At 48.6% G+C, this 17221-nt stretch overlaps 1 protein-coding gene and 1 non-coding gene across 4 annotated transcripts; one reads left to right on the forward strand and one right to left on the reverse strand.

The window, feature by feature from the left end:
• Positions 1 to 379: 379 nt before the first annotated feature.
• On the reverse strand, positions 380 to 14782 carry ING4 (inhibitor of growth family member 4). 3 transcript variants are annotated; one of them, XM_049772082.1, is made up of 8 exons: positions 14726 to 14782; positions 5755 to 5826; positions 2661 to 2827; positions 2361 to 2475; positions 2051 to 2156; positions 1466 to 1613; positions 1149 to 1210; positions 380 to 1038 (listed from the first exon to the last, which is right to left on the reverse strand). In XM_049772082.1, exons 1-8 carry the CDS (start codon positions 14760 to 14762, stop codon positions 999 to 1001), a joined length of 747 nt encoding a protein of 248 aa, XP_049628039.1. In that variant the 5' UTR covers positions 14763 to 14782; the 3' UTR covers positions 380 to 998. The 3 variants fall into 3 exon arrangements, 2 of the variants coding, with proteins under 2 accessions (XP_049628039.1, XP_049628038.1); XR_007494866.1 differs by having other exon boundaries at positions 1466 to 1504; positions 2051 to 2475; XM_049772081.1 differs by having other exon boundaries at positions 2051 to 2475.
• LOC126008359 (U6 spliceosomal RNA) lies at positions 9908 to 10014 on the forward strand. The gene has a single exon (XR_007495693.1). It is a non-coding gene; the product is annotated as a U6 spliceosomal RNA (small nuclear RNA).
• Positions 14783 to 17221: the final 2439 nt, after the last annotated feature.

Raw genomic sequence — 17221 nt, forward strand, 5'->3', positions numbered from 1 at the left:
GGCAACCTCTGGCTGAAAGGCCCAAAGGGAGGTCAGGTGAGGTGTGCCCCGGGTGCCAGGAAAAGGTTTGCACGTTTCCATGGGCGGCAAGCGGGACCCTCCATTGGCAATGGGGGAAAAAGACCGAGAACTCCAACTGCCTTCAACAGCTTCACGCTCCGTGTGAGACGAAACAGTGCGTATTTATGGGCAATGTTGCACCTGTGGTTCGTGGACAGACCCAATCGGGGTCCAACTGGGAAAACCTGGTCTGAAAAGTGCCCCGCAGCCTGCCCTGGATTTGCGAAGTAGGGTGCAGAGGGGGCCATCCTGGCTCCACAGCCTGCTCTCACTCTTGAGACCCCTAGTCTGAGAGTCTCCACAATAAACACAACAGGCCAACACGGATAGCTTTTATTCACCCTCTCCAACCCTCTCACGAGAGCCCAGCATCCCCTGTGGCCCCCCTCCCACTCGCTCACAAGGTCCTATCAACCTTTTGGCATGGGGATGGGGGTGGGGTGCCCCTTCTACTAAGATCGAAGCCCAGACAATCTGGGGGAGCCTCATGGAAAATGCAGGAAGTAATGAAGAAACTTGATCACATCAAAACCCCTTTCCTAGGGGCTGGAGGGTGGGGAGAAGGCTGGGGAGCGCCCGCTGGCCCGTATATACTACTGCCCCCTTTGTCCTTAAGTACAAAGCAGAGGGAGGAAAGAGGACCATCCCATCCCTTCAGGATACAGCACCAACCTCGGCATGGAGGCAGAAGGTCAGTGGACAAGACCACTTCCCTCTCAAGGGGTGAACTGAATGAGAGCACAAACTTAGTGGCTGGGGCACCCCCTGTGTTGGGGTGTGGCCGCAGCCTCAGCACCAGGAGTGGGGAGAGGGGCCAAGGCAGCACAGCCAGCGCTGTCCATCTCTCCCTGGACCACCTAGTCCAGCACAGGCTTTCCGCTCCCCGATAGCCAGGTGAGGGGATATGGAAGAGCTGTGGTGGAGTCCAAGGCCCTGATTTATTTCTTCTTTCTTTCTTGGGAGCAGCGTGGGCAAAACCTGAAACAGAGCAAGCCATACAGAAGAGGGAGGAAGTGAGTGGGTGGGAGAAAGTCCTGGGCTGGGGCTCCCGGTGGTCTGCTCAGATGCTCCCGCAGCTGCTCACTCACCATTTCCCCCGAGGCTTGGTTGTCAGCCCCACACAGGCAAAGTGGAACCACTCGATGGAACACTGGGAAAAGGAAAAGCCGAAGTCAGGCACTGGACTGGTAGAGGGAGGGTCGGGAGAGAAGGAAAGACCCTCCCTGCTCCCCAGGACTCCTTGCCCCAGATCTCTAGAGAATTCTCATATTCTGTCTCTCTGGAGAAACTGTGGCAGTGTGGAGGCAGCCGCTATGACCCTCATGCTCTTGTAGTGGGCCTCCAGAACAACCCTTCAGCAGAACGACCTCCCCCGCCCCCCAATTAAGGCAAAGTGGTTTCTCACATCAGGGTTGTCACAGCCAATCATCTCTCCATAGGAGACCTGGTGACAAAGGCAATAGGTGGGTTCGTTGGGATCCACAGGCATATCCAACACATCAGAGGGATGGACACTGCCAAAGGTCACTGAGGGCATCCCATACTCAGGACTTCTGCATGCCAAGAGGAAGAGAAATGTCATCTGCAGGAAGGGCGGCTGCCACTCTGCTTTGGGTTTTTCTCTCGGCTTGGGGGTCACACCTGGTGATGCTCAGGGTCTACTCCTGGCTCAGTACTCGGGGTCATTCCCAGCAGTGCTCAAGGGACCATGTGGTGCTGGGACTTGAACCCTGGGTCTCCTGCATGCAAGGCCTCCTCGCCAGCACTGGGAAGCCACCCCTTTAAACTCTCAAAAATGGGAGATGGTGGGAAGGGGAAGGGGGAGGGGGAGAGAGAGCAAATGATAGGGGGCTTAAGCAGCTCTCTGTCCATCTAGCACACCAGGGTGTGAAGGAGGAAGTTACTGTGGTGAAAGTGTCCAAGGACAGGCTTGAGGTAGGTGGCGGAGAACTCACTGGAACCTAGCAAAGTGCTCCCTGGCCCCACTTACGTGCGCACAAGTTTTAACTTTTTCTGGGTAGCCTTGGGGGCTTCTTCATCAGAGTTCTTTCCTTTGGAGCGGGCTCGGGCAGCCTTTTTCTCCTTCTGAGTCCGACCTAGGGCAGAGGGGAATGGCCGGAAGGCAGGGAGATGGCCAGCCAAGTTAAGTCCTCCTCCCTGCTCGCTGGCTCCAAGTCCGCCCTGAAGCCCTTCCCTCCTATCCCTCCTAACTGCAGCCATGCCAGCTCTGGGCACCAGTCGGTCTGTCGGTCCTCCTGAAGCTGGATCCCACTGCTCACAAGCCCCACCCCCCTCCTCACTCTTTTTGCCTTTGCTGGACGAGCTGTCATAATCACTCGACTCAATCTGTTTCTCCTTCAGGTCAGCCTCAAAACGGGCCAGGTCCGTGTCTAGTCGGCGAATGTGCTTGTCCACCTGGGTGGAAAGGAAGGAGAAGGGAGAAGTATAGGCTGGTTCTGGTAAAATAAGGAGAGGCAGGAGCAGACTTTACAGCTCGCCCAGACCCTCTCCCCCAACAATTTGCCATACAATTATAGGATGGGTCCAGGACCCAGAGGATTAGATGGGAGGAAGATAAGGAGCCAGGAACAGGGCCCTACCATCTCGTAGGTCTGCATGGCAAGCTGCACCTTGTCGTCACCAAATTCCTTGCACTTGCCATAGGCTTCCTGGATCTGTTTGAGAAGGGCCAGTTTTTCCTCTGAGCTCAGGCTGCGGGCGCTACTCATGTATTCGGTGGCCAACTTGTCGATTTCAGCCTTCAGGTCTGCAACACAGACAGAGGCCCGGTCACGATGGCCCCGGGCTGGCTGGCGAAACACGCTTCTTCCTCTTGCTTCTCCGGCCTTCTCCATCGACCATCAGGACCTTCCAACCAAAACGTACTTAAAGTTCACAGGTACCACGCCAGACACTTGGGAAAGCCAGACACATGGGAAATGCAACACTAGCAACAAGATTTGCTTTTAAGGTGCCTCCTGGAGCTGAAAATAGGGCTAAGGCTGCTGGAACCTAAACCATGGAAATGAAAGGAGTCCTTTAAAGACTGCACTAACAGGATGTGCGGGTGGTGGTGGTGTCCAAAGTTGCTTCTTTGCAAGAGGTACTGCTGCTTCAACCACCAATTCCATGTCTCCAGAGTTGATTGGTTTCTTCTCTCAGAAATAACCTGCCCAGCACTGAGTCCTACAACTCGGGTTGGCTCATCTGCTGGTGATGGTCTCTAGGTCTGCACAATTCTCATTTAAAATTAGACCTTAGGAGCCAGAGCAATAGTACAGAGGGGAAGGTGCTTGTCTTGTAAGTAGAAGGTGAGGGTTCAATACCCACAGGGTTCCCCAAGCACCAACAGCAGCGATTCCCTTAGTAAGAATAAGCCCTGAGGGGCCGGGAAGGTGGTGCTAGAGGTAAGGTGTCTGCCTTGCAAGCGTTAGCATGGGACGGACCGAGGTTCATCCCCCGGCGTCCCATATGGTGCCCCCAAGCCAGGGGGTGATTTCTGAGCGCATAGCCAGGAGTAACCCCTGAGCGTCAAACGGGTGTGGTCCAAAAACCAAAAAAAAAAAAAAAAAAAAGAATAAGCCCTGAGAACCACTGAACGTGGCAAAAAAAAAAAAAAAAAAAAAAAAAAAGATCTTAAATACACTCATCACAGATTTCCTTCCTGCCTCCTACTTCACTCATCATTTGCAACTTGCTTGTGGTTCCCATCACTTTATTTTTCTGCTCCTCTTAGCTACTGCTCCAGACATTTTAATAGTGGAAAGCTGGCGATGATGTTCCAAGATGCTGATGTCTACAGCCTAATTTTTGGTGGAATGTATACAAAACAGTGGAAAGAGACAAAGGTCTGACTACAACACACTGCAGCCACAGATAAGGGACAATCTGCGCACACACAGAATTCTATTCCATTCCTTATGCTCTGCTTCATTTGCGGTCCTTGGAGGAAACTGTGCAAGCCTACGGTTCAGCAATCTCCAGCTGGTTTTTCTGTGCCTCAATGTAAGAGCTCAAAGTACTGTGCAAAGAAAATAAGCGGGTTCTCAGTGTCTGGCAGGCAGGACTCAGGACTTTTCCATAATAATCCAGATTTTCATAACTTAGATTTGAGAGTCTACCACTCTGTCACCTCCTGAAGCATGGCTACCTAAGGATGAAAGATAAAACCTATCCATCTGGACTAGGAGACATAGTATAGCAGGTAAAGTACTTATCTCGCATGCAGTAAACCTAGGTTTGATTCCCAGTATCCCTTATGATCCCCCGAGCACCACCAGGAGATATTCCTGATTGTAGTCAGTCTTTGTAACTGAGCACTGTCAGTTGTGAACCACAAACAAACAAAACTCTATAAAAACTTTTAAGGGGATGCTGGAGCGAAAAGTACAGTGGTAGGGCATTTGTCTTGTACAGGGAAACCCAAGTTTGATCCCCGTCATCCCAGATGGTCCCTCAAGCCTGCCAGGAGTAATCTGAGTGCAGAACCTGGAGTAAACCCTGGGCACCACCAGCTGTGGCTTAAAATCTGAAGCCAAAACCAAACAAAAAAAAGCCCAAACTGAGTCTAAATTATGAGTTCTGTCATCTGTACATTCCGACATGCCTGAGATGAGGTTCCATTATCAGTACATCCCCGACCTGATGGAGAATACATTCCATCCTAATTACTGATGGGTCCTGTTATCTGGACAATTTGGTCTGTTCTATGTATATATTTCCTATTGACATATTTACGAGCAGAACTGTGCCTACACAAAAATGTCTATAAGCCAGGCCTTGAGTTTCAATAAACGGAATTGGATTCGAATTTAGCTGGAATCCTTTTCCCACCTTTGTCTATCTGTCTTTGTCTTTGTGTATACGTGATCCCCCTCCAAGAAAGAATAACCACATCTTAATTGGTGTCCCTGCAGGAAAGGGCACCCACAAACAGGATTGCCTTATAAGCAGTTGACCCAGGTTCAAACCCTGACATCCCACATGGTCCCTCAAGTGGAGATACCCTTGTGCACAGCCATGTGTGGTTCAAAAATCCAAAAATAAAATAAAAATAAAAATAAAAATGTCGGGGCCGGGCGGTGGCGCTGGAGGTAAGGTGCCTGCCTTGCCTGCGCTAGCCTAGGACGGACTGTGGTTCGATCCCCCGGCGTCCCATATGGTCCCCCAAGAAGCCAGGAGCAACTTCTGAGCACATAGCCAAGAGTAACCCCTGAGCGTCACAGGGTGTGGCCCAAAAACCAAAAAAAAAAAAAAAATGTCAGGAGAGGGGTCGGAGCAACAGTGCAGCAAGTAGGGCACATGCCTTGCACACAGTCAACCTGAGTTTGAATCCCAGAACCCCATATATAGTCACCTGAACCCACCAGGAGTTATCTCTGAGCTCAGAGCCAGGAATAAATCTGGAGTATCACTAGATGTTGCCCAAAACCAAGAACATCTTAAGAGATACAGCAGGTAGGATATTTTCCTTGCATACAGCTGATCTAAGTTCAATCTCTGACACTACATAAGGTCCTGAGTGCCATCAGGAGTGATTGCTGAGCAGAGAGTTAGGACTAAACTCTGAGCACTGCCCACCCTCCCCTCCCCCGAAAAAGCCAGTTTTCCAGATCAGACGATATGGTAACGAAACAGAAAAAGAAATGACCATGCATGTTCATAAGTCCTATCAACTCCTTTCTCTGTACATACCCTCTGTTCTTTGATCCAGGTCACGCATGAGCTGAAAGTTTCTCTGTAGTTCAAAGGGGAGGTTTTCAATACCTGGTGAGAAAGAGAGAAGCCAGGAATCAGTCTGGAATCACAGCTGGGAATCACAGGCTGTATAGATGCCTTTAAAGTACAGGCCCAAAAGAAGGATGACTTTTCCCTTCTCTGAGCCACTGGCTTTATTTGTGTCAGCATTTATCATTCCTACCTTAGAGGCCATGTCTGAGCCTTCCACAATCAAACTCTGCCATACCTAGTTTTCCTAGCCTGCACTGACAATATTCAATAAAGCACCATTTCCCCCCCTCATTTTGTGTGTGTGGTGTGACAGGTTTCAGACTCTGTTCTTGGGCACACAAAGTATGTGCTTTGCTGATGATCCTTGGACTTGACTTGCAAATATTTTCCAGGTATCTACCAACACACACAAGTATACACACAACCCACAATGTTCTTTTAAAAAATGCAAAGCATTGGGCCCGGAGACATAGCACAGCGGCGTTTGCCTTGCAAGCAGCCGATTCAGGACCAAAGGTGGTTGGTTCGAATCCCGGTGTCCCATATGGTCCCCCTCCCCATGCCTGCCAGGAGCTATTTCTGAGCAGACAGCCAGGAGTAACCCCTGAGCAACACTGGGTGTGGCCAAAAAAAAAAAAAAAAAAAAAAGCAAAGCATCAGGGCCGAAGCAGTGGTGCAGTGGTAGGGCGTTTGCCTTGCATGTGTTGACCTAGGACGAACCACAGTTTGATCCCGATGTGCCAGAGACAGGAGCGATTTCTGAGCTCAGAGCCAGGAGTACCCCTGAGCATCACTGGGTATAGCACAGAAACAAAAAACAAAAAAGCAAAGCATTGGGACCAAAGTGATAATACAGTGGGTAGGGTGTTTGATTCGCATGCAGCCAACCAGGTTCAACCCCTGGCATTCTAAATGGTCCCTGGAGCCTGCCAGGAATAGTTTTTGGGTTTTTTGGCTATCCATGGCGGCAGTCAGGTTACTCGACTCAGTGCTCAAAAATTACTCCTGGCAGTCTTGGGGACCATATGGGATGCCAGGGATAGAACTTGGTCAATCACATGCAAAAAAAAAAAAACAAAGCCATGGAGCTGGAGAGAGTCCAGTGGGACTTGCCTTGTCCAAGGGGCTTGCCTTGCATATAACTAACCCAAGTTTGAACTCCAGTATCCTATATGTTCCCCTGAGCACCACCAGAGCAATTCCTTAGTACAGAGTTAGAAGTTACCTCTAAGCACAGTCGGTGAGTTCCCCCACCCCCAAATACCAAAAGAAAAATGCAAATTCAGAGAGTGGTAGATAGTACAGTGAGCAGGATACTTGTTGTACATGTGACCAACCCAGGTACAATCCCCTACACCATGTAGGGTCTCCTGGGCCCCATCAGGAGTGATCCCTGTGTACAGAGCCAGAAGTAAGCCCTGAACACTGCCAGTTGTAGCCACAAAACAATGAAAAATGCAAATAGAATGAAACATTATTAGGAGCAGCACCATAAACCAGTGTCAGAAGTTATTTAAAAAGAAAAAGTGCCTGTCACAGAGTCAGGCTGGTGGATGGGAGGGAAACAGGTCACTGGAGGAAGGAAGTGGAAAGGTGAAAAAATTAAAAAAAAAACCATAAACAACATAAAACATTATGTCCCAAAATACTAAATGTCCAAAACTCAATCATGAATAACTGTAATTCATAGTGGCTTTAATATATACTTTATATATAACATTTAAAAATGCAAATCAGGGCCAGAGGCATAGTACAATGGGTAGGGCACTTATCTTGCACATAGTCAACCCATGTTCTATCCCTGGCACTCCATATGGTCGCCTGCCAGTAGTGATCCCTGAACGCATGGCCAGGAGTAAGCCCTGGACACTGCCAGGTGCAGCTCCTGAACCAACAATTGTTAAATAACAAAACTAAATTAGAAGTACAAATTTGGGGGAGAAACAGTACAACAGATACGGAACTTGCCTTGCACATTTACAATCTGGGTTTGATTCCTGGCACCCTCCAAGTTCTGCCAGGAATAGACCCTGAGTACAGCTGTTTGTGGCTCCAAAGCCAAAAAAACATTTTTTAAAAAGCAAACCTGGAGGGGCAGGCGTGGTGGCGCTAGAGGTAAGGTGTCTGCCTTGCCAGCGCTAGCCTAGGACAAACTGCGGTTCAATCCCCCGGCGTCCCACATGGTCCCCCAAGTCAGGAGCGACTTCTGAGTGCATAGCCAGGAGTAACCCCTGAACATTACCGGGTGTGGCCCAAAAACAAAAAAAAAAAAAAAAAAGCAAACCTGGGGGCCAAAAAGATAGCTTGATGTACCTGTTTTACATGTAGAGGTCAGAGTTCAACCCTCAGCACAATATGGTCCAATTAGCACTTCCAGGAGAGACTCAGAGCATCAACCTGAGAGTAGCCCGTAAGCACTGCCCCCAAACAAAAATGGAATGGAGATAGTATAAGGGTCAAGGCACTGGCCTTGCATATGACCAAACCCAGTTTGATCCCTAGCACATCTGGTCACTCAAGAATAACTGTCAGGAGTAAGCCTTGAGCAGCACTGGGTGTGACGTCAACCCACTCAACCCTGCTGTCCAAGCAGCAAATCTGGGCCAGGGATGTGGTTCAGGGATACAGCACACGCCTTGCATGTATAAGGCACTGGGCTCGATCCTCATCCCTCAGAGAAGCCAACCTGACCAAGTCACTTTCTAGAACCCTCCAGGTACTTCCTCTGACCCAGTGCACATCCTTTTCTACAAATCCTGTCCTTGATGGGCCAAAGCGATAGCATAGAGGTAAAGTGTTTGCTTGGCACGTGGCCAACACAAGATGAAAGGTGGTTCAGATCCCAAATCCCAGCATTCCATATGGTCCCTGAGCCTGCCAGGAGCAACTTCTTTTTTTTTTTTTTTTTTTTTTTTTTTTGGTTTTTGGGCCACACCCGGCATTGCTCAGGGGTTACTCCTGGCTGGCTGCTCAAAAATAGCTCCTGGCAGGCACGGGGGACCATATGGGACACCGGGATTCGAACCAACAACCTTTGGTCCTGGATCAGCTGCTTGCAAGGCAAATGCCGCTGTGCTATCTCTCTGGGCCCCAGGAGCGACTTCTGAGCACAGAGCCAGGAGTAACTCCTGAGCGAAGCTGGGTGTGACCCCTCCCCCAAAAAAAACCCAAATCCTGTCCTTGAGCATCTTATACCAACCTCAGCCTCCTCACATCCCTTCTTGCAATGGGCCAGCCTTGCCAGTGCTCTTGCTGCAGTTCAGTGTTTCGTGTGCTGTTCTGTCTGGAATGCAACATCCTGTCTTGCTCACAGCACCTCATCACTGTGCCTCTTGACCTATTCAATATCCTGTTCCTTCTCCAAAGTTCAGCTGCCACCCTGCACCCCCAAATTTCAACAAGATCCCTATATTGTGCTGTTCTTTATTTTTTATTTCAGCCACACTTGGTGACACTCAGGGGTTACTCCTGGCTATGCTCTCAGAAATCGCTCCTGGCTTGGGGGACCATATGGGACACGAGGGGGACGAAACCACGGTCCAGCCTAGGCTACTGCATGCAAGGCAATGCCTTATGGCTTGCAACACCGCTCTGGCCCCTGCTATTTTCTTCTAACTCTATGCTTTTTGACAGTGATTCAAGAGAATAATTAACCATCAATTATTTGCTGTCTCCCCCGCATTCAGAGGAGCTGGACGTATTTGTTAGTTCCCTAATAGAACTACGACAAGCATACAAGAGGGTTCCCCATTAAATACCTGAATATGAAGGTATAAGTACTTAAGTATCTCCCCTGCAAGAAAACTCTTCCCCGGACTCCCACTTGAAATTTGTTAAATGCCTCCAATGCTTTAAACTTTATTTATTTACTTTGGATTTTGGGCCACTCCTGGCTCTGAGCTCAAAAATCGCTCCTGGGGGCTGGAGCAGTGGCGCAAGCAGTAGGGCTTTCACCTTGCACTCGCTAACCTAGGACGAACCATGGTTTGATCCCCCAGCTTCCCATATGGTCTCCCAAGCCAGGAGCTATTTCTGAGTGCATAGCCAAGAGTAACCCCTGAGTGTCACTGGGTGTGGTCCAAAAAGCAAAAAAAAAAGAAAAAAAAAAAAGATCCTTGTGCTTGCTTCGGCAGCACATATACTAAAATTGGAATGATACAGAGAAGATTAGCATGGCCCCTGCACAAGGATGACATGCAAATTTGTGAAGCGTTCCACATTTAAAAAAAAATATCGCCCGTGGCAGGATCAGGGGACCATAGGGGATGCTGGGGATAGAACTGGGGTCCATCCTGCGTAGACCATGTGCAAGGCAAATGCACTACTGCTGTGCTATCTCTCTGGCCCCTGCTTTAAGCTTTAAATTCAGGTCTGCTATCACCAGTTTACTAAGACAAAGGCTGCCATTAGGGGCTGGAGAGAGAGCACAGCAGAAGGGCATTTTGCCTTGCCTAGGGCCAACCTGGGAGGGGTCCTGTTCAGATTCCAAGCATCCCATAGGGGTCCCCCAGCCTGCCAAGCGAGATTTCTTGCTTTTTTGCTTTTGTTTTTTGGGTTATACTTGGTAGTGCTCAGGGGTTACTCCTGGCTCTGCGCTCAGGAGTCACTCCTGACAGGCTCAGAGGACCATATGGGGTGCCAGGATTCGAACTGCGGTCCGTCCTGTGTTGGCTGCATGCAAGGCAAATACCTTACCGTTGTGCTATTGCTCCGGCCCAATTGAGATTTCTGATTTCTGAGTGCAGAGCCAGGAGTGGCCTCTGCTTACCGCTGGGTATGGCCCAAACACCAAACAATCAATAAAAAAAAATTTTTTTTTTAAAAAAAGCTGCCATTAGGGGCCGGAGAGATAGCACAGCAGTAGGGCATTTGTCTTGCATGCAGATTGACGGTGGTTCAAATCCTGGCATCCCATATGGTCCCCTGAGCCTGCCGGGTGTGACCCAAAAACCAAAAACCAAAAATAAATAAATAAAAAGCTGCCATTAGTTCTAAAAAATAAGTAGCAGTTGGCATCATCTTCTCTCACTGGAGAAATTTCTTCCTTTTGGGTTCCAACTCTCACTGCTTCTTGATCTTTTGGCTAAAATCAAGTGTAGGATTCCAAATCTCCTCAGGCAGCTTTTTTTTTTTTTTTTTTCCTCCATTTTTTTTTGGTTTTTGGATCACACCTGGCAACGCTCAGGGGTTACTCTTGGCTCTACGCTCAGAAATGGCTCCTGGCAGGCTTGGGGGACCATATGGGATGCCAGGATTCGAACCACCATCCTTCTGCATGCAAGGCGAATGCCTTACCTCCATGCTATCTCTCTGGCCCTATTAATGTCTCCGTGAGACTAACTTTCATTCTCTGCTTTTCTCACTTCTTAGCCCTCATTCAGGGGAGAGGGTGTTTACTTTACACACAGCCCTCCCAGGCTCAATGAATACCACAGCCACATTCCTATGCTTCTGTGTATGCTGATTAGTGGCACTTTCATTTATGGCGCTTGCTCCTAATATCCCTACGCTGTGATGAATAAACTGACGACCTCCTCCTTCTTCTCTCTTCCTCTCAGTGATTCTATAAGCTTTGTCCCAGTGGACAAAGAAACTCCCTAAGAAACTCTGAGATCAGACCCTCATCTCTGATCTGGTCTGTTACAGTAAGTGAAGACCCTCTACCAAGAGGAAGTGCCCATTTACTTTCTTACATAAAACTCACTCTTTTGGAGACAGAGTGACAGCATAACTGGTAGAGTTTGCCTTATAATGCAGTTGACCTGGGTTAGATCCCTGGCAACCCACACAGGTCCCTTAAGCCTGCCAGGAGCCATTTCTGAGTGCAGAGCCAAGAGTAACCCCTGAGCACCAAAAACAAAAAAGAAAAAAAAATAACCAAACCTCACTCTTTTTTGTGTTTTGTTTTTGTTTGTTTGTTTAGGGCCACACCCAGTGGGGCTCAGGGTGTGACCTACTCTTACTTCTACTCCTGGCTCTGTGCTCAGAAATCGTTCCTGGCAGGCACAGGGGTCCATATGGGATGCAGGGATTAGAAACACCTTTCATACTGAATGACTACATACAAGGCAAACACACTTTAGCTGTGTTATCTCTCCAGCCTCTTGTTTTTGGTTTTTAGGCCACACCCTTTGACTCTCCGAGGTTATTCCTGGCTCTGCACATAGAAATCGCTCCTGGCAGGCTTAGGGGACCATATGGGATGCCGGGGTTTCAAACTGGGGTACGTCCTGTGTTGGCCGCATGTAAATGCCCTACCGCTGTGCTATCACTCAGGCCTCGAAACCTCACTACTCTTTTAAAGTCATTCTTCCTGAGGATGGAGCAAGAGTACAGCAAGTAGGGTGCCTGCCTTGCATTCAGATAATCCCACTGCCTAACTGGGTCCCCCAATCACTCAGGAGCGATTCCAGAGTGCAAAACAAGGAGCCTGGAGCAGCTGGATGTTGCCAGAAAAAAAATTCTTCAGATAGTTACAATTTCTTTTACTATATTAAAGATAAAATAAACCACTTTTCTTTTTTTTCTAGGTTTAAATATGATACTTTTACTTTAATTTTTTGAAATAAGTACAAATTTACTTAATAAATACAAATGAATTATTACATTGTTCTTCAGGAGGACCTGGTTTATACATTTAACTTGCTCATTGTTTTTTGCCCAAACTTATTATAAAATATGGCATTTTATTTGAGTCAAATAAACATTATCTAAATGGAACTGAAAACTGTGAGAGCCCTAAATTTAAAAGTGGTTGTGGTGTAATGCCAGATGGATAGGTCACAATCTGACTTGACGAGATATTCTTCAATAAACTATTCCCATCCAACTTGGCCTCTACTACAGACTTTTTCTTTGAACTTGATCTCCTTTTTTTCCCTCTTTACAAATTAGCTAAATGGTCTGCATATAGCACGAATATTTCTTATTTTAACGTGCATTTTATTCTTATCAAATATCTGAAAATAATGAAAAAAACTAAGTTTCTTTAGCATTCAAGCAGTATTAGAATATATTTATAAATAAACCACTTTTTTTTTTTTTTTTTTTTTGGTTTTTGGGCCACACCCGGTAACACTCAGGGGTTACTCGTGGCTATGCGCTCAGAAGTTGCTCCTGGCTTGGGGGACCATATGGGACACCGGGGGATCAAACCGTGGTCTGTCCAAGTCCAAGGCTAGCGCAGGCTAGGCAGGCACCTTACCTTTAGCGCCACCGCCCAGCCCCATAAACCACTTTTCTAATTCCTTACTAAAGTGAAACCAACAGGGGTTGGAGAGACAGTACAATGGTTAGGGCACTTGCCTCGAATGCAGCAGATCTTGGTTCAATCCCCACAACGCATGTGGTTCTCCAATCACTGTCAACAGTGATTCTTTTTATTTTATTTTATTTTTTGGTTTTTGGGCCACACCCGGTAATGCTCAGGGGTTACTCCTGGCTATGAGCTCAGAAGTCACTCCTGGCTTGGGGGACCATATGGGACGCCGGGGGATCAAACCATGGTCCGTCCTAGGCTAGCGCTGGCAAGGCAGACACCTTACCTCTAGCGCCACCGGGCCAGCCCCTAACAGTGATTCTTGAATACAGCCAGAAGTAACCCCTGAGCACTGCCAAGTGGGGCCCCCAAACCCAAAACCATAAAAATAGCAACAAAAAGTGAGAAAATCAACAGAGGCTGGGCACAGCGGGCAAGGCATTTTTGTCTTTGCTCCCCTAAGCCCTGCCGGGAGTGATTCCTGAGCATTAAGCATTAAGTAAGCCCTGAACACCACTGGATCTGACCTCCAATCCAACAAAATAGTAAAAATAACACTTCCTTGGCCTTAAGAACTTTGCAAATTTAGTCCCTACCTCTTCGTGTCTCATATCCCAATCTCCCACCTCCCATCCCACACACTTAACTCTGACCTCTCCCCTGACCTTGACACTCCTAAGCCTGAAAGCTTCTGCAACTTGCTAGCTGATAAAAAAGAAAGTCACATCCCACTCCCTCCCAACATCTCACCCTCTGCAATGCTTCACCTCATCCCACGTGAAGGGGAGGCGCACAGGCCCTTGAAATGTCTCTCGATGGCCAACTGTCTTTTCCATTCATTTCTTTTTTGGTTTTTGGGTCACACCCGGCGGTGTTCAGGGGTTCCTCCAGCCTCTACACTCAGAAATCGCTCCTGGCAGGCTCAAGGGGGGGGGGACACTATGGGATGCCGGGATTCGAACCACGGTCCTTCTGCATGAAAGGCAAAAACGCCCTACCTCCATACTACATCTCTCGGGCCCCTCCACGAATTTTTGAGTTGTCACTCGTTCCATTTTGCAGCGAGTCCACCCACACAGTCTAGGGGGCCCTACGGACTGTGGCTGGGTCTCCCACATCCTGTTCCAGGGCAGAAGCTCAATGAATGAATAAATGAACAATACCAGCAACCAGACCCAGGGAAGAGCACCGGGGTGGGGGTGGGGGCAGTGGCAGCCTTGGGGGTGGGGAGGAGAGGGGGGAGGGCATCCGTGGCATAAGGAGAGACCCCAAGATTTCCACGTCGCTCACCCACCCCACTCCCCCCCCCAGCCCAGCCAGGGGCGTCTCTGGGGAGGAAGGACTCCGAATGACAGCTAGGGAGACTCGGATTCTGGGGCCTCCGGGGAGACTTAAAAGACGGGGGGACCCTGAGGCTGCAGATGCTGGGCCGGGCGAGGCCTAGACTGTCTCCCCAGCTCTGCCCAGGGGCTTGTAGACGACACCCCCAAAGCCAGGCCTCGCTCGGGCCTGCTGCCCCGCCCCCTCTCCTTGCACCGCCTTCAGCATTTCCTCGCGGAGCCCCTGAGGCTGAGGAACGGCGACCGGCTCACCCCCGGGCCTTTAGGGGGCCACAGATCTCCTCGGGCCCGACCCCACCTCCCTGAGCCCGGACGCCCTCTTGCAGCCGCCTCTTACTGTCCAGATAATGTTCCAAATACATCCCCGCAGCCATCTTGGAGCAAAACAAAGCGACTTCCGGTCTGTCCCGGAAGTGACGTCAGAAGACCGGGCCTGAAGCTTTTCTTGGCGTCGCGGCCGGGCATTTCCGCCCTAACTTGGACCACTTCCGCCCTCAGCCGCGTCTCCCTCCGGAAACTTTTTCCTTTCTCCTCGCTCGTTCCGGAAGCAAGCGCGCCTAAAGCCCTCTCGACCCACTTCCGCCCTGACATTCCAGGACGCGACTGAAGCAGGAGTGACGTCACTGGAGAGCTCCATTTTGCATTCTGCAACTCCCCCACTTCCAGAAAAAGAAAAAAATTGTGATCTGAAATAACGGGCAAGGGGAAAGGCCTTTTCTCTTCCAAGTTAGTATTTTTTCAAAATAAATATTCCTGTTCATCCACTGAATCCAAGTGGTGGGATTTTTTTTCCCAGGTAAGGCAGGAGTTGCAAGATTTAAACCTAGTCTTGCAAATCTAGCTTTGCAAGCTATAAAACCCTCCTTCTACCTGCTCACTTCACAGGAATACTGTCTCCCCAAACTAACCCATGTACCTATTTTTTGCGGTACAGGGGACCAAATCTAGGTTTCATGCATGGAAGGCATGCACTTGCCCACTGAGCCACATCCTCCCATTTTCTTTGTTTTAAATAGTTTTCATTCCTTAGAAACCTCCTTACAAATACAATTATAGTCCTTCTAGTTCTCCCCACCTTCAGGCCTTAAGGTCCTGACCTTTAATGCTCCAGTACCTGCTTACGTCGACGTGTGCATTCATGCACCAGCCTTGTGTTTTGTCTTTCTTTAGTCAAGCGTTTGTATGATGTCAATTAGTACCCAGGATTGAATGTTGGAACTGTCATTGTAAGTCAGATGTCACCCACTAACCTAGCCAGCTATAGTACAAAGAAAACTTTTTCCCTGGGCAGGGTGTTTACCTTGCACAAAGCCAACCTGGGTTTGATCCCCAGCAACCAAGAGTGGTCAAGAGTGATGGAGTGCAGAGCCAAGAGTAAGCCCTAAGCATTGCTAGGTAACTTAAAAAAAAGAAACCTTTTTAAAAAACAAAACTACTTTTCATCAGGTACTAATCAGGTTAAGTGCTGCTATCACGTTAGTGGTTGTAAGTTTGCATAGTGGTGTCTGAGTCTTTTGAAGACGGTTGTGACCTCTCACTCATTCTGTCACCTGGAGGTGGTATTTTTTAAAAATAGTGGCCAGTTCCTGTAATGTGGGTTCATTTATTCAGTGCTAGGGCTCACCAGAGCAATACCCGTGTGGGAGGATCTAACTCAGGGCTTCTCAGATGCTAAGCATGTTTTTTTTCTTTTATTTTTTATTTTTTTTTATTTTTGGGCCACACCCGGTAATGCTCAGGGGTTACTCCTGACTATGTGCTCAGAAGTAGCTCCTGGCTTGGGGGACCATATGGGACACCGGGGGATCGAACCGCGGTCCGTCCAAGGCTAGCGCAGGCAAGGCAGGCACCTTACCTTTAGCGCCACCGCCCGGCCCAAAACTACCTCCTCTTTTTTTGTTTTTTGTTTTCTTGGGCCACACCTGTTTGATGCTCAGGGGTTACTCCTGGCTAAGCGCTCAGAAATCGCCCCTGGCTTGGGGGGACCATATGGGACACCGGGGGATCGAACCGTGGTCCGTCCTACGCTAGCGCTTGCAAGGCAGACACCTTACCTCTAGTGCCACCTTCCCGGCCCCGTTTTTTTTCTCTTGAGCTAGGTCATACCTAAAAAGATTTTTAGTGAAGCCAAAATTTCATCCTGACAGAATTTAGATCAGTGGTTCTCAACCATGAAAATATACCCAGGTAGGGGCCTGAGAGACAGCATGGAGGTAAGGCATTTGCCTTTCAGGCAGGTCATCGGTTCGAATCCCAGCGTCCCATATGGTCCCCTGTGCCTGCCAGGAGCAATTCCTGAGCATGGAGCCAGGAGTAACCCCTGAGCACTGCTGGGTGTGACCCAAAAAGAAAAAATAGAAAAGAAAATATACCCAGGTGTTGTTGGGCTGCTGAAATTTCCTGCCAGTGAAAACGTGTTTGTGGCAGAACAAGTGACTCCTGAACCATATCAAGTGAAGCTCAACAACACTCCCTTTGACCACTGGTTATGCTAGACCACAAATCATTCCTAATTTCACTTGTCCCATCTAGAAAAGCTAAAAAAAAAAAAAAAAGTGATTTGTGACAAATAAGGAAGCTTAGGTTTCTGCTGAGCGGGTGGTAAGATCTAGCAGTAAAATCTGGGTGACTTCCTCTAAAATGCCCTGGATGAATAATTTCTGATCCTATGTCATATTCTGTTAAATGTATTTACCTCAGAATAGGATAGATTCTGGTTCTACCTGGGATTAGCTCTAAGGCTTTTTCAAGTGGGTGAGAAAGGGGAAGAGGCGGGGGAAGTTGCATATTCAAGAAGCCTATTGGTTACTCTTTAGATACCTGCACTCAGCCC

Source organism: Suncus etruscus, chromosome 4 (assembly GCF_024139225.1).
Source record: "Suncus etruscus isolate mSunEtr1 chromosome 4, mSunEtr1.pri.cur, whole genome shotgun sequence".
In the NCBI taxonomy this organism is placed as follows: Eukaryota; Metazoa; Chordata; class Mammalia; order Eulipotyphla; family Soricidae; genus Suncus; species Suncus etruscus.